The 18622-nt window shown below is 35.2% G+C and overlaps 2 protein-coding genes across 2 annotated transcripts in view; one reads left to right on the plus strand and one right to left on the minus strand.

Annotated features, from left to right (window-relative positions):
- The window catches only part of LOC114941608 (neurotrimin), a 61867-nt gene extending 43445 nt beyond the window's left edge, over positions 1-18422 (minus strand). Inside the window, exon 1 of the mRNA XM_085487005.1 lies at positions 18165-18422. Coding sequence (XP_085343131.1) covers position 18165 — 1 coding nt within the window. The 5' untranslated portion in view covers positions 18166-18422. The remainder of the gene's footprint in view (positions 1-18164) is intronic.
- The window catches only part of LOC114941605 (protein Wnt-4), a 39891-nt gene that overhangs the window by 16354 nt on the left and 4915 nt on the right, over positions 1-18622 (plus strand). Inside the window, exons 2-4 of the mRNA XM_029316623.2 lie at positions 13562-13742; positions 15899-16022; positions 16186-16343. Coding sequence (XP_029172456.1) covers positions 13562-13742; positions 15899-16022; positions 16186-16343 — 463 coding nt within the window. The remainder of the gene's footprint in view (positions 1-13561; positions 13743-15898; positions 16023-16185; positions 16344-18622) is intronic.

The raw sequence follows: 18622 nt of genomic DNA on the forward strand, positions 1-18622 counted from the left end.
GCTACGTATACATAAGCGCTCTGTTTAGAGAGGACTGAATGCGGCCGAGTCTGATTGCGAGTTTTGTGTCCAGTACGAAATATTCATGCGGATGCATTCCGTCAAAGAGAAACGAACAGGAAGTGACGGGAAATAGCTTAAATGTTGTAGATTGTAGAATGGCAGAAATAAAATAATATTGAATATGTTATTCTTTTTTTGGTAAGAATATCGAAGCTCGTCTGATACTATGGCCTCTCTGATTTTCTTACGAGTCATGCTAAGTGATTTAGATCTCTATCTAAAATGAGATATTAAATTAATTTGGAATTAATTGTACGCATTTATTAAATTTCTAAATAGTTTCAAAAATCATATACAATTAGAATTTTTATTTTTATTTTTATTTTAAATTTAAATAACTATATATATGAGATTTGTAAATGAGATATTGATTTATTAATGACATTACAACCGCATTGATGAATAAAAATATTTTATTATAGCCCATAAATACTTTTTTAAAAATAATTATATAATTGTAGCCAAATTGAGCATGTGATTCAAGTAACGATTTGTGCTTCTCCCTTATGACATTGATTCCTGAGAGAAAGCGCGATCGAGCATGACGCGGGTGATCGACCAATATGATAACTCATTGAATGGAGCACGCGTGAAGGGTCACGATTGTTAAAAAAATACCGATCGTGAAAGACTTGCGAAAGATCTATTGTCGCTTTGAATATACTCATTTCGATCGTTTATTCTTACGAAATAATGAATTGCAAGCTGATTATAATATTTTTCATGGTTATCATTTTTATTTGTTCATTTTGCTTATATTTTTGTTACCGATAAAGTTATTTGTGAACGCTGATTATAGAAACTTACTATTTTAATACACACAGAAGTGTTACATAATGCACAAATCGATAGCCTGAATTTATTGCATCAAAAAAGTACCTTATTTATATAAAGTAGACCGTTCTGTATGATCACAAATTACGATATAAAAATTATGGATCATATAACGCTTGCACACGAAACACAGCATGGTATAAACGATTTTTTTTTTATAGCAAAAATAAGTCAATCCCCCTTATCTCGCTCTAATTACCATCTAATTACTGCTGCATGAAACGTTGCAGCAAAAGCAATATTGCAAAAAAAATTAAATAAATTAGCACAAACGTACCGTAATTTAGTCCATCGCAATTATAATGATAAAGTTTTTTGCGGAACGAGTAATAATATATACTTTTCAGATAAATGAGTTACCGGAGGAAATAAAAAAAAAAAAAAGGAACTTGCGCCGCGAAAAAGAAAACGCGCCGTATACATCCGGCCGTTCTCCGGCTCCGTGCGAAGCTGACCGTCAAAGATAAAGTACACTTCCGAAAAATCTCGTCTTTGAAGTGACGGCAAACGCGAGGGTGTTCGTTTAGAAGCACGCGCGATGCTGCCATACGTTTACACGTCCTAAGACGGATTTTTATTTCGAGAAACATATCTCTATCGTATCTCGCGCGCGTTACGTAGAACAAGCTACGACAACGCACGGAATAATATATACAAAATATCACCATCCCTTCGGTCGTACATTTATTTAAAAGCTTTTTTCTGAATGAACTTTGTAGAAGAAATTATTGATATACCGTGTTTTAAATTTTTATTATCATGTTTTGACAATTTTAAATGAAGCTTTTAATCTATAGCATGCGATGATTCATTTTTCGTTTATTTTATTTTCGCAACTTTCTCGAAGGTATATAATAAAGGTATTTGAAATGAAAATAATTGTAGATATATTTATAATGAAATAGATACAAGTTTCCCTTTTTATCATTATATTGAACACGATAGGATTGTCGTATGTTTCCTATTTTCCTCTCATTTGCTCGCGAAATGGCAAGAAATTACAACGCCACGATTTCTCGATTCCGCGGATCTAGATTGGCCAGATTCTCGGATCAGGGAGACAATGGCTTAATAAGCGGAAAATCCATACGTAAGGAAGGGACGAATACGCGCGGTACGGGCGGGCGAGGAAAGGGCCGGTTTAGAGGGTAAACATTGGAGTAATTGGGAGAAAGCATAAAGAATTTTCTGCTAAATTGAGCCGCTTCCGTTGAGATGGAATTTCTCCCGGTGGCTCCTGCCTCCCCGACGCGACGACGTAGCCGCAATGAAAGTTTTCCAATAAGAAACGAAAGAGAGCTAATCAGACTTTCTCATGTTGTACCAAGCTCGGGGAGGCTCAATGGCCCGTGTACCTATGTTTACGTCTTTTAGCCGAAGGTCTCTTTTTCTTTCCTTCTTTCATTCAGTGCGCGCAAGCCGAATCTTTTATTCTCTCTATTTTTGAGCTACAGATTTCCTGGCTCGATCTCTGCCGCGCGCGGCCCTTTTGTTGCTATTTTTTTTATTAACATACTTCTATTAGCATATTGGAAATGCGCCGACTTCAATCATTCGCTTGTGATTTGCTTATAATTGATAGGAAAAATATCTGTATGAAACGATTTTTTTTAATTTTAGAAACGTATAAACCTTCGTCATATAGAAATCAATAGTTTCTCGTTCCAACTGTCATATCGCGCAATATAAAAAATATGAATAAATAAAAGATAAAAATTGGAGAAGTGACAGAGAGAGAGAGAGAGAGAGAGAGAGAGAGAGAGAGAGAGAGAGAGAGAGAGAGATGTAAAAAAATGATTACAACTAATGCTAACGAAAAGCTATTGCAAAATATTCATTAATGAAAAATCAAATTTATCGTGAAAGTTTTTAAGACATCCGGTGGATCTGAAATTTATTATAATACACTTTGCTCTTTTATGCGCGATGTTGAGTATGATCTAATATTGATGACAAGTTTATGTACGATAAATTTCATGATGCTGTTATTTCGAACGCTATTCGTAGAATCATTCAATCACGAAGTTCTGTCCGCTTTAAAGACTCTTTGAAGCCTAAGTCGACACAGATGTATCTGATTTACGATAATTATATTATTTTATTTTAAGTTTACAATTTTATTCGAGTTATATGTCGGAGATTTATCGAGCGCGGCTGTATGCGCAAAAGTTATTTTCCCATTTGTCGACGATTATTCTCAGCATACTTGCATCGCTTTGATCCCTCCCGGCAAGCAAACAAAAAACTGCACATCGAAGATATGGCGTGGCTGTGGTTTCGTGCTCGCAAACGCGTTGAAATTACCGTCCAATACCTTTAAACAACCCGAATAATTTCGACCTAATGATGCGGAATATTTGTAAATGGATCTTTTCATCGCACACTCTTCGTCAATATATATACACCAAATTTTTCCACAAAAATTTAGACTCTAAATGTTAGATATATCTACGGATTGTGAAATTTTTTTGTTATATTATTTTATATTATTAATAAATTACTACCATTCAAATTCACGTAAAGAAATTTCTTTATTATATTTTCTTGTAAATAAAAAAAAAATTTATTATTAATGTATATTTGCAAAATTCGAATGATTAAAGTATTCGAATGTAATATCGATGTTTTCTCGCTCATAATTTCCCACGCGAGAAATACACGCCCAGTTCTAAGGTCCATCTTATATGTATGCGGTCCGTGTAAATCCCTACAAGCCAATAATGGGTCCGTACTAACGAAATGGTTTCGAAGATTTAAGGAACGCGGCGAAAGACCACGGCTGCGGCACACAAAGAGCGCCGCCACTTGCCAAGTCCTGCCTGCGAGATAATTGTCTTCTTAGCGAAGGTATATACATACGTATATACCGCGAGAGCAAAGAGAATGGAGAGAGGAGGTATGAATGGTACTTTCACATACGGCGACACATACGGGACAGAATAAATACTGTGTCGGCGGCTGTATACGTTGTGTCTCACATCGGAGTCATATATACATGCGGCGGTCGAGAGTGCCAAAGCCATCCACTTCAGTCAATCTTTCACCTCTCATTTTAACAGAGCAATTGCTTTCAATAAGAGTATTTTATTTGTGCAAAGAAACTTTGTTTGCCGGAAAAAAGCACGTGTGCAATTATTTGACTTTTTTTGTATTAATATATCATATTATATTATATATTAATATATCATATTTGAGTAATAAATTAGGAGGCGTGATGTTATTCATAAGATGTATGTACAATAGCTCATACGATTTTGATATAAAATGTTCTTTTATCTCTCGATTTATATGTTGTTTCTTAATTTATGATATGAAATAGGTATGTGAATACTTTTTAAAAACTCTAATAAATTAGCACTCAATTATACCGCACATATGTTTGATTTTTCGTAATAGAAATACCCAGTTTCGAAGAAGGTTTCGAAGTGTGCGATCACTAAACAAATATTATCGTACATCACATTTCACAAATAAATGACCATCTAAATATAGTTTGCCTAAATCCAGATTATATAAACAAAAATTTAGCAAAAGAAAGAGAATTACACATTTTGAACGAAATACATATACATATAATTATTAATTATAGAAATATTTTATAATTTTTAAGTAATTTAAATGTATTTTATACTCTAGCTCTTTCTTATTACATAATGAATAAAGTGAATTATTACGAAGATGAGCAAACAATTAATTTAACAAATAAGAAATAATAAATTAAAAATTATTCAGAATTATAACTCATATTATGGTTATTCGATGCCTAATTGCGTTCTCTTCCTTTTATGCTTTTTATCTAGTATTCATTCATGGTACTTACACGAAAAGCATTCGGTATAAAATGATTAATTATACGAATGCGCGCGTACAAGAATATACGACAATCATATGGATATATATTAGGTACATTATATTTAACGTTGATCACCTATACAGAAAAATGCGAAAATCACGTATTTTGAAAGATAATAACACACTGTAAAAAATCTCGTGTCATTCGAGTCTCGCCGCGCGAATGACAACAAGGTGATCATTTAAAAACAAGATATAATGCGGCAAAGAAAAAACGCGCATACCATTCACGACAAAATTCGAGTGACAAACATCTCACTATGTAAGACTTCTCTCAGTGTGTATTATTATTTCGTATTTTTTAAAGTAAGTATATAATTTTCGCATTCTTCTGTGCGTATGATGTGCGATTAATGTCATAAGTATAATGTAAAATGAAATATGATCATCGTATTTCTTGTGATTAGTCATGTGCAATCGTAATTAACCGTGTTTTTGCGAATGAATGACGTGCGAATATCACAAAGAAGTAGCAAAGGATAACGAGAGAGATCTCGAAAAAGTAGACTTCGCGACAGCAGAAAAGCAATCATGAGATGAGCCCCTAATTTATAATTTATAATTATTAATTTATTATTTCTTATTTGTAAATATTTGTTTTCTTATCTTTGACTCACTTTACTTTTCAATATACAAAGAAAAAATTTATCATTTGCGTCAAATTATTTCAAATAAAATGTTTCTTAAAACTTGCAATAATAAATAACTAATTTATTCGTTTTTCTTCTCTAATATCGTAGTGCATAATCTTTTCTCTTGCTGTTCTCTTTATATTATTATTTCTTTCTCATTTCATTCTAGGGATACTTCTTCTTTCTCTCTCGTCTCGATTTTTTTCTTTTTCGTAGTGAGTGGGTGGCGAGCGACAATTAGCATACTCGTGTGATCAAAGCGGTAGGACACGCGCGACAAGAATTAACGATCACCAACAAGACGACGGTTCTTTTCTCGCACGCGATGAATCGCGCGCTTACGCTGATGCTTCGTCGACCCACACTTGCACTCGATAATTCGCGCGTGGATGCGCGAATACCGGATCTGTGACCGCTTCTGACGCAACCCGGGAATCGACGTGCCGACGTCGTCGCGTGTGTCAGAAATAGCTAGTGTACGCACGAGATGAGCCGCAAAATCATACGGGCGGAAACGCTCCTGCTATTCATGATCATCACGTAGGCAAACATGCAAAATTAAAATTTTCGAGAGGAAAAATCAAGACTTAAGAGAGAGGAGGGAGACAGAAATAGATTACTAAGTAAAAAATTCTTATGAACATATGTGTGTGTATAAACATATAAAATGAGATGTAATACTCGAGAGGTAAAAACTTGAAATTTTTCGAAAATATTGTAAAAGAAAAATATTTTTTAATTTATGTTTAGCGTTATACTTATACATATATTTAAGCACATTCAAATATATAATTGATATTAATATATAATTAATAATGAAGAAAAATTGGCAAAGAATAGTATTAGTATAAAAAAAATTTAATACACAATAAATAATTATATGTAAATAAATAAATGTGTGATAAAGAAAGATGCGGATTAATATAAATAATTGAATAATTAATTAATTAATGTTAATTAATAGTTACTAATGAAAACATATGCGATGAATAGTTGATTAAATTAATGCTCAAAGTAGATAGAAGTGCGGCAACTACTCGACTATTTTCGGACATAGCTAGAGAAAGGTACGCGCAGAAGTGGGATATTTATGGAGAATTGCTGTCATTTTATTTCTCTTTGCTTTGAAAATGAAGGCCTCTATGTAAAGCGCTTTACGAGAATGCCTTAATTTATTTTCAGTCGCCTGCAGTGTCTGTCATACGGACATTGCAGATCAGCGTGGCGCCTCATCATCACGCATGTTGGTACTCTGATCTTTCAGCGTTAATTACCGCTTACAGCGCTCGTTACACTGTATTCCTCCTGACATTCTTTTTCTTTTGAAGTTAGCGCAAATTTCTCAAAATCATTATATTATTCTTTTTTAGAAGAAGAGTCATATTTTTAACGAGAGCTAATCTTTCATAATTTTATAAAAAATTGGACAAAGAGGAAGACACTAATCTAAAATATCTTATTTTTAAATTATATATTTTTCGAATTTTTGCTATCTAGAAATGCTGTCTAGAATCTCGATAGATTAATTGCTAAAAATAATTTGTCTCTAAAATAAAAATAATTTTTGCATAGATTTTTTTTTTATTAATGAATGCGAATTTAAAGTTGAACGATTGATCGTGTTCCCACTGTCGCTTAACATATTTATTTTTTGTCGTAATTAGAAAATGTAAGTGTATCTTCTACTTCTCCTCTGCTCCCTTCTCCTCTCCAATTCCACGAGCATCCTAAAATGCAAATCGCACGGCGCAATATGCTAATGCAACTATCGTGGTATCCGACAACATTTGTCTAACCGAGCGTTAAGATCCTGCTAGGGCTCTCGCCGGCTCCTTGTTTCACGCGTGAACGACCCTTAACCCGGCGCAACGAAAGCCTGAACCAACACGGGGGAGGGCTGTTTTCGCACTATATGGCTATGAAGATATCCGTATTGAGTCGGAGAACATAAGCTAGATTGATGTATCGTATGCAAGAGAGATTTATCGAAACGATATTTATCGGTGACGACGGATTTTTCAGCGAACGGTGACATAAAACGTTATACTTTAGTGTTTCAGTATTTTATTTGTAATACTAGATATAAATATTCGCACTTTGATTTTCTGAAAAGATTATATCTTTCGTACACAAATTTTTCGAAAGTCTTCAAACTTTGATGTATGTAATCATATCAAATCAAATTAATATATATAAACGAAACAAAATTTCAGATATAATTTTCCTATATATTTTATTTATATATATTATATAATATATATATGTAAAAAATTGTGAGAATATGGATCAGAATTAATTCCAACGACTAATCCGTTAAAAGCTCAAATCTGTGATAGAGTACATCTGAAAAAATATACACGTCTCATATTTTAAGCTTCTCTACATGTCCGAAGCTCATCGTGAGCAGGGACCGTTGCCAACGTTTCCTTGTCACGAACTTCGAGGCAGTTTGCCTGGCGGAAGCAATCTCTTACTGACACACTGCACGCTCGCACATTTGTTTACGCGATTCAAGACGCGAGACGAGGGCGGATAAATAACGAGCACTTTTGCAGAATGAATGTTTCGCGTTGCTGTACATCTCGCGCTGATTGATCCGAGAGGATTAGCGTGCCAGCTGATCGAGTGATCGCTCTATCACACGAGCGATCGCGATAAAGAATGGAAACTTTCTAAAATTGATAATAAGCAAATACTTCATAAATTACCGAATAATATGTACACAGTTGAGAAATTTCTGTTAAATTTAACAGATGTCTCGCATGTCCCAAACGGTCCACAGAAATTTTTGTGTTAATTCAACATAATATGAATATGTTAAATGCCGAGATATAAATATTGTGTTAATATTTTAACACAAATGCAAAACTCAAAATAATTTAAAATAATGTAATGTAAAAATTAACTAAAAATGTGTTAATTTTAGATTTTATCATCTCCACTTATATTATAAAATTAAAAAATCAACATTTTTCCTGTAAATTTTGACAAATAAATCTTGTCACTAATAAAGCAGCACATATTTATTATGTAAAATTAAAAATAGATGCACATTATGTTATTTTTACATCTTTTTCAGTTGTTTTACTAATTTAATATTTAAGTTCGTAATTAACACAACAGCAATATGTTACATTAACACATGAATGTGTTATATATTTAACATAAACATTTTAACGGGAACCGTTTTTAACAAGTGAAACACAGATTTTCCTACTGTGTAAAACTAAAATAAATAAAAAAACAATACATGAATACATCATCGAAAAATTCTGCGTTTTTATTAATTGCGTTAAAATAAAATTTATTTAATGTTATTTAAAGCTATTCTATTTGAACATATTTAAAAAATATTAAAATTTTTGCAATAAACAATGTTTGATTATATTTTAATTTAAATTCACGTAAAAAAAATGTGAATCCGCAATTTCGTTTAGCCAACAATATTCCTTCAAAGAACGAAAATTAAAAATCCACGCATCCAAATACGAATTCATTAAAAAATGTCAGATAAAAAAATTCTTTGTAGGCAGACCGCTACAACATTCCTATCTTAACCGCCCTAATTAGCGCTCCCTTAGCTAATACGCCCGAGGGAACGATAGGTTTCCTTCCTAGGTTTATCCCCTGTGCCCCCTCACATTAGCTGTATACCGCAGTCTGCGGAGGTCAAGTCAATCCGTTGACGCGGTCGAAAAATTACCGCGGGCAAATATCCTCGAGCGAATATACATATACACACGTATGCTGCCTGTTCCCCTTCGCTCGTTGCCGCAGCGAGGGTGAGATCGAGGAGTGCGTATACGAGCGCACGAGGGACTCTCCTTTCGGTAATCGATACTAATTAGAATGAGGCAAAGTTTCGGATCGTGTACTGGCGCTCGCTTCAATGGTTCGCGCTCGCGTTCACCCTGACGCATATCCTCCCTCCATTCTCGTCGTTCTTCCGAGGGAGAGAGAGAGAGGGATGAAGGGGGTTAATACCGACGAGACGTACCTACGACGTATTGTAGGCTTTCGTAGGATTTATCCGGCCATTATATCGGCGGCTGTGAGTGAGTGTTCTCGACATAAATGGGCCCTATCACTGTCACACGAACAAAGCATGGCCCCGACGTGGTTATGACGGCAACGCGATACCGCGCTTTCGAGTAATAATATAATAATCGCAGTTGTTTCGTCGTTGAACCGCGCGGGATCGCCTCGTTTTCTCCTTCTGTCTCCGAGCTTCTCTTTTTCCATTTCGAGAGCGGATGAATAGGAGAGGAGAAAACCGCTCTCCTTCGCGGATACATCCTGGCGAACCTGAATATGGATTTCATTTCTTTCATATCGGCGCTTTGTGCAATTATTTTGCCTCTGCTTTTGCCCTTTTATCATTTCTCTGCCACCCCCCAGCTTCTTTCAATACGCGCGCTTGTCTCTTTTACGTATACGTGTTTATCCCTTTTCACCCGGAATTCATAATTTTTTGTGTATACTTTGCGATGCAAATATTGGTTTTGGAAAACAAGTTTTCTGATGAGAGAAACATGTGATACAAAAAAATATTCGACACGTATATTTTCAAGAAATGTCTCGTTAATTTTCCAATAAAATGTAACTTGAAAAAACTATAAAAGAATTTTTTTAAACTTATAACAATTTTCGATACAAAATTTGTTAGGATAGAAAAGAAAATTTGATACAAATGAAAGATGAAATTGTAAATGTACTTTCGTAAAATTCTCGTTATCGAAGGAAATTTTATTTTTTCAATCAGTGAGTCAATTCTTTTAGGGACAAAAGATTATAAGCAGAAAGTGATGGTCTCCCCATCGTTTGTTCCCCGGCTGTTATGTCCTTGACCGCTTTAACCGATCGGCCGATATCGATTTTGTGAGTGCTCACCGCAAAACTATATATCCGTTATCCGAACAATCAGTCGCTTCCGCTTAGATGCCGTCGATTACCATCTCCAGCATAGATTATTTTAAAGTGGGAATTTCTCGAGAACTGTGAAGAATATCTATATATAACGTCATTAAAGCATAAAAAATTTTTGTAGATAAGCCTAAAGTGTTTGAAGCCAAGATACGACGCCAAGCAGTTAAAAACTGACGACGATAAGTCTTAGGTGTTTTAAGAGACACGATATCCATATATTTCCAAAAGAAGAATATTTGTTTTTAGAATTTCTTTGTATTTTTTTTTTTTTAGATGTCAGATATACTCGAGACAATACAGAAATATATATTCGACATTTTTACCGAATACAAGAGAACAAGAGTATCAGATTCCGAGTTCTTCGAGAGCGATTATGCGAAATAGCGTTCGCTTCTTCTTATCTCGACGGCAATATCGGACGAGACTTATTCTATATCGGGGAGAGGAATCGACTGTTTGACGAGAGACTTATCCTTATCGTAAACACCGTTTCTCGCGATGCAGCCACAGAAACCGCCGGCCGCGTTCATGTTACTTGCGACTCGTCGTCGGAGATCGAGCGCGCCTGTTGGGGAATGTTTCGATCGCTATATGGCGGAGGTTAATCCCGCCACGACATCTCCGAGTACACAAGATAACACACCGAAACGAAAAAGGGAACGGGGTGGGATCTCTCGCCGCGCTGAGTATCCGTAAAACGCGCTCTCGGAAGGGTCGTAAACCGTATCCAAACAAACCTGAAATAGCCGGTCGAGAGCCAGAGAGAGTCTTGACGAGTCTCTCGCTGACTGCTGATGCCGGCAACCGCGTCTGTATTCTCGGCCGCAAATAAATAATAAACGTTACACGCACCGTCGCTAGCCCCTAGTCGAGAGAGAGCTGCGCCCTGGACGAACTATCATCGACTCCTTTACGACTGACGGGTGCTTTAGGAAACGGCCAGCGGATGAGAACGAAAGTATCCGGTTCGCGGATAAAGTGGTTACATCTTTCGTGATCTTTTCGAAAAATATAATTTCAAACTTAATGATTGCACTGTTTCTTTCCGTAAGATTTTACACATCAATATTATTAATTTCAAATGAATGTATAAAAGAGTATTGAAATAAATATTTATTTGAATAATTAAATATTTTTTAGTGTATACTTTATATTTTTTAATATTTATCTAATTTTCTAAATACTTAAGAAAAGAATATATGTTTTTATTTTAATTATGATTACGGTAACAAAATATTCAATAATGAAGAAACCTCATATCTTTTTGAATTAATTTCCTGCAGAGATATGTTTTTTTTATATCATTTAGGTCTCTAAAGATTAAAGAAAATTGTACACGCGGATTACATTTTCAGTTGTTGCGGATATCGGCAATGTGAATTATCATTTCAAATAACGAATGCGTTTTTTAGCCACTTTTCGAACGAACCCTCGCTCTCTCTTATATCGATACACCATGACCACCGTCTGCTTCCCGTTCGTATCCTAAGGGCAGCTGGGAGCGCTTTCGAGCCCTAAAACCACACCCTCGATTCTCATTAAGATTTACCGTGTAAACGAGCGTTGTCCGTGTCTGTACGGTGCTACTAATCGAACCCCTCGAGCCGAAAGAATTGAAAACAGTGTGGAGCCGTCGTGTTCGAGGCTTTTAGGAGAACGAGATCGCCGGGCGTTTAAGGGCACCAAAGTAAGGAAGTCGAGGCAGTTGTCTGGTCGATTTACATTTAATGAAATTAGGTACCGACGCAATTATCAGTAAATTAATTTGAGCTCGGGTTAACGATTGCAGCTACACGTTAAAAATTAAATGAATCGACTAATTGTTAAATTATATAGTCTTAATTGATAATTTCGATATGTAGTTAACATTCTATCAAAATAAAATTATGTTGAATTTATTAAAAAATATGGTCTTATTACACAGAGAGAATTTTCTCTTAGAATTTATCCTGAAAATCATGGTAATCGTAGGACAATATGGTAGTGAAAGAATTTTATAAGAATTTTTTTGATTAATATCTTTACCGCAATAAAAAATATTAACATCTACCATAATAAGATATAAAATATGTTCGATTAATTTTACTATTATTGTAATACTACTGTAATGTACATATGTAGTAAATTACTATATTTATAAATTCTAAGAAAAAATTCTCTCTGTGTATCTTTTCGTTTCGTTGAAGTTTAATTCGAAGAAAGCTCTATACTTTCAGAGGTTTATTAGTAAAAAACTTGATATTAAAAAACGACTAAAAATAAATTTTAACTTTATTAGAGAATCTATCACATTAAAGTTAAGATTGCGAGATATTATTCGTGACATATTTCAATAATTAAAATAATATAATTAAGAGTAAATATCCTTCTCTTTTATTTTATTAAATTTGTAAAAAAAATATTATTTATATATATATATAAATATTCAGAAACAAGGAAAATGCATGAATCGGTATGGGATCCCTCGATTAATCAAGGAAATAAAACGGGGCTTTAAGAGCAGATTAGAGTAAGATTAGTTTTAGAGAGTTTAGTCGAACAGCCTAAACTCGCTTACTTGGCTTTCCTTCTGACTTCGTTCACGACGAAGCTACGGCTTCTCTCGTGCTCCCCGTATCCTGTGTTCCCTTTCTTCCTGCCCGCATTTCACCCCCCGTATCTCGTCCTCCCGGGCCCTCTACCGTCCTCTTTCTCCTCTCTATAATTTTCACCCGAATACCTGCTCTAATTATATAGGTGAAGAGCGAGGATCTTCTCGGTGGTGTCGGTAGCTCGCGCGGCGCGGTTCTTCATTCCGTCGTGTATATATCGTTGTAAGATATTTTATCGTATCCCGTAAGATGATCCGAGTTCTCTCGATAACGGACGGCGCCGACTTACCTTGGATCCGGACGATCAAAATCAGAGTCGGCGATTAAAAGCGTTTTTCGCAACGAAGGACGACTGTCGCGTTTTTAAGCTTATACACGGTAAAATTATATAATTATGACTACTTGTTAATTACATAAAATTAAAAATTTAATAGTACCGTGTCTCTTTGTTAGACGAAATATCATTATAGATCATTGGAATGAAATAACAAGCATAGATTTAATGCGCCGTTCATTCGCGATGACCTATTATTTAGCGGCGCACCTCGACGTGTGCGATGAAGCGAAAATTAATTAAATTAATCACTCATAACATATATATATATGTATATATAGCCGCGTCATTACGTTTATTTAAAGGCGCGTGTGTTCTGGTTTTTATAGGTACTTGGGACTGGAATCGAGGCTGACATCCGGCTCGATTCAAGGGAGCGGCGTCGATCCGCAGACGCAGCTCGCCGGCGCGGGTGTGATCGGTCCAGCGAGTGCCGAAAAGAACTGTAAGAACGCGCACCTGACCGCCAAGCAGCAGGCAATATGCTCCCGCTCGCCACCCGTTCTGCAGGTATTTACCTCGTCGCGGGCCGAAGGGTCTCTCAGGTTTTTTCTTTCTCTCTCTCTCTCTCTCTCTTTCTCGGATTAATGCCCGGGGAAGCACGCGGCTAATTCGATTCGCAGGACCTACGACAGCGTGCCGAACGAATGTATTCGGCCGACCTTCGTTTCGATTTGTCCAAAATTTTTCAAATCGCTTCTGAGAAAGCTCTTTCGGTAGATAGATTTCACCTCTGCGTAATAAATGAATTAATGTGTCATGATTAGCGAGCATTAGTAGGCATTTCTAAGAGAAATCATGGGAAAATTATAGGTTTTATGTTGCCGCTCTGCGTAGCGATAATTTCCTTTCTAATAATTTATTAAGATTGAATTTGACCTCCGCGTGTGTAAATTATCGAGCGGCTACTTAGAGAATATTAATGCTACTTTCAATTTATAGTTTGCTTGCCATTGTTCTAAACAAATTTAAAAAGTCTTGTAAAACTCCAACGAATCAAAAAATAGGACACTTAACATCGTTAAAATGTTTATTTAAACAAATAAGGAAATATTTTTTTTATGTTCACAAAAAGGATCTTTAAAAAATTTATTTTTTACAAACTAGACATATATATATATATTTAAACTTAGAAATTGAATTTTCTTGAAAGAAAAACAAATTTGAAAAAAGAATCATTGTGCTATATGTAAAGATAATAAGCGTAAATATAAAAAAAATCTATTGTTTATTTTACAATTAGATATTTTATTGAGATTGAATCTTTTGTAACTAGAACGCACAATTGTTTAGAATATCATTATTGTTCTTCTCCTTCAATATATTATTCTCTTGTTTTATTATGAAAAATAATAAAATTTGACACGATGCTAAAAAGAATCTTATTTTTCTATTGGCTAAATTTTTCTTTAGTATGTTTTTAAACATTCTTTTATCTATTCAAACAAAACGTTTTGTAAATCTAATTGTGATTCTGCACGTAGAGGAATGTAAAAGTACCGCTCTCGCGACGGGATACATATATATATATACGAACACAAAGAATTACCGCTACATTCATGACACAATAGGATCGGCGGTAGACACAAACTTCTTAAACGCAACCAATTTGTTTTCCGATCGGCATTAATGCACTTTGGTTTCGGCACCGAACGTGACAAAACGAGCGAGTCGAACGTTGTGTGGTTCACGCGGCCCCGAAATCGCATTTACCTTTCCTTAATGCACAAAACTTGTCGGAGGGATCAGGAGGAACAAAGAGGAGGGGGAGAAAGAACGGTCGTCTAGAAATCTATCTAGGTGTGTACCTAGGTAAACCTGAAGAAACTCGAGGCACGATATATCTCTTTGAACACTGCCGACAGTAGTGGATCCCGCTTTTCCGAGTGTGGCTTTACCGACGAAAAAAGGGCCGCAGCATGAATATTCATATGTCAATCCGACTATCGGAGTTTAATTTTTTAACGAGCGACCAAAGCCGTTAAGAGATGGCTAAAACGCTTTCCAGTCGATGTTCCTACGGAATGTCTACTGATATCGATGGTTATTGCTAGGTCTGCTGGCCGCGATTTATACACGGACATTAAAGCGCATCGTGTCGGTGCGTGTTTTTGCATGTTCTTTAACTAAAACTTTAAGCCGAGAAAGTTGTATATTAATTTTATGATATACAGTTAATTAGTAGATAGTAATTTTCAGTAGGAATATAGTAGCTTTTAAATTCCTAATTACACTCGCGTGATAAAGTAAAGAAAATATTGGTTGTAAAATTAAAATTATTAATAGAGTCAGTGGATATTTTTTTAATAAAAATCTAATAAATATTTAAATTCTTATTATTTTAGTAATATATTTTCTTGTATCAATATTTTCTCTCTCTCTCTCTCAATTTGGATTTTTAATAATTTTTTTATATATACAGAATTATTATTACTGATCAATATCCTAGTATAAAATTATTATAGAAATATAAATAAATTAATAATTATACAAAAACAAGCGAGAAAGTATTTTTTAAATATATCACGGAAAAAATTTTAAATGATCTCTATGTTACATCTGAAATTTAATTATCATGCCTGAATTTCTATGGCAGCTAATATTTTTTTCTCGTGTCAAAGCGGCATTTCTTTTGATATTCTTAGCTCTCACCGTCTTACTTGCAGGCAGTCAGCGCGGGCGCTAGGCTCGCCATAGAGGAGTGTCAGCACCAGTTTAGATCAGCGAGATGGAACTGTTCAGTCAGCCCGGAAAATCCCGAGAACGTGTTTGGCGGCGTCACGTTAGTCAGTAAGTGCTCACGGTTCGATGCTTGACGAACCGCGTGTCGAATGTATCGTTTCTTAGAGTTACTTGCGCAATGCCTCGCACTTGTAACATCAAGTATCCCGCCCAGAGTGGTTGACTTATATAGCGTGCAACGCGAAAAAAAAAATATGCGTACGTTTTGCAGATAGTCGAGAGGCCGCGTTCATATATGCCGTATCAGCAGCCGGGGTCGCTTACAGCGTCACGAGAGCTTGTTCCAGAGGCGAACTCACCGATTGCTCCTGCGACAATCGAGTGAGATCACGACGTCCGAACAATTGGCAATGGGGAGGATGCAGCGAGGTGAGAGTGTTATTTAGTTTTTCATTTTTATATTCACAGAGAGAATTTTTTTTTAGAATTTATTTTGAAAATTGTGAGACAATATATGGTATTGAAAGAATTTTATAACAGTTTCTTTGATTAATATTTATTACAATAAAAAAGTATTAATATCTATCACAATGAGATACAAAATATTGATTAATTTTACTGAAATATATAGTAGAATTTCAATAATTTTAAAATATATTAAAATTATATTAAAAACGTATAAAATACTTTATATAACTTTTAAAATGCAGCATATTTTAGCAGCATATGGTAATTTTCATTATTATACTAAATATGATTTTGCGGTAAAATAATGAAAAATTCTCTCCCTGCATATACCATATATACTATGTTCTTATTGTCTAATTATTGATGCATCTCTTTTCTCCTCACCATACATAATAATTTATTAATTTTTATATCATATATTTTATATTATACTAGAACAACGAAAGTTTTTATATTTCGATACGATTAATTTATACACACACATTTTGTCTGAAGATCGCGTTGCAAATGATTAAGACGCGTGCATCAATATAATAATTCTCCGACATTTTTTCTCTCTTTCTCTTTCCCTGTCGTCTTTCACCGGCGTTTCTTACGACGCGAATTTTAATACTATACTAGCTCGAAGACAAAGCTCGAGCACGGTAAACGGATGCGTTTCATGCGAACGGCTGACCCCTTGTAGACATTGCCGGCTTACAAGGGGATTAAGGGAGCTAAGCTTGTTAAGTTGCAACAACCCACACCGCTCTTTTCCCCTACAATCCGGGCACGTAACTTACTTGAACGCGAGGACGAGTTCGCGTATTCATGTAAACGCGCGACACGTGCAGAGATAATTACGTGAATACACGTATATATATACTGTCACATAATCAGGGTATACACGAATTTAAATATCTCGAAATCGTATAATGTATTTTAAATTTTAGTATAACAATGATTCGTAATCATTTTTTTTTTTTAATTACGAATTAATCGCATAAAGAATGTTAAAAGCATATCATTGTCAATTTGATTATCATAAATTATTACCATAATTAACGTTTTTTTTCCTATCTTTTACACTTCATGTTGCGAGAAGAAAATAAAATTAAAATAATTTTTCTTATTATTATATTTTTATTTATTTTATCAAAGAAGCACCACGCGACGAGATTACGTTAAAAAATTTCTCCGCGAGAGCTAACTATAAGAAAACATTAAAAAATTGTAGGGGAATCGGATATATCTTAACGAGGGTAAGTTCGTGTGAACAAATACGGGTAACTAGTGACAGATCCTTAGAGGTATAACGATAGTTAATCTCGTAATTTCTCATTGTCAGAGCGGCGTGCTCAGGATGAGGGTTTGCTTTAAAATTGCCCTATCGACCGGGAACATTTTTATAATTACCCACCGAGTTCTGCTGACTCAGAGGATAATAGAAAAATTTCCGTATAATTGATCGTCGGTAACATCGCGACAATGAATATGCATCGGTTCAAATTAGTCCGTTAAATTTACAGTACATTATATTTTTTTGTTAGTCAGTTTAAATCGCAATACGAGATATTTAATATATCATATTAATTTAGAAATCATATCATGAGAAATATATTATTCGATGTAGAATCAAGACTCTAAGGATTTTATATATTAATTCTGTTATTTTATCAGATCGATAAAATTATCAATGGCGATTCAACGATATTATTATACATATGTACATATCCCAATTAGAGATTACACATAATGATATCAGCGCAATTAATGAGAAATCGATGAGATATATGTACGTACTTGGTCGTGCACTTGTTGCACTTCAACAAGGCACGATATAATCCGACCCGTTTTCGGCAGCCCGCAGAAGTGGTAATCCATGTCGAAATCACGAAACACCGTAGTATATCACAAGCACATAAGCAACATTTGCACTTCATCACTGAGATTCCCGGCACTCTTTCGCGTGGAAAGCACTTTCAAACACATTCAGGCACATTCAAGCACTCCGAAACACTTTTAAACGCGTTAATAATCGCGATAAATACGGAGCCGATGTAACTCAGTCCCTCGCGCGTTTTACTACTGATGCTGCTTTCGAGAATCGCAATTGGCACTCTCGAAATATCGAAAGTCGAACGTCGAAGCGGCGAACCAATCGCAGGCTTTTGCACTAACAATCGACGTGACGTATGTACGTACGAGCGATTTGATTGCTTATTTGACGGTGGCGCGATTAGTCGCGAAATTTGAAATTG

Source organism: Nylanderia fulva, unplaced genomic scaffold, assembly GCF_048542155.1.
Source record: "Nylanderia fulva isolate GAGA-0341 unplaced genomic scaffold, ASM4854215v1 Scaffold5, whole genome shotgun sequence".
NCBI classification, from domain to species: domain Eukaryota; kingdom Metazoa; phylum Arthropoda; class Insecta; order Hymenoptera; family Formicidae; genus Nylanderia; species Nylanderia fulva.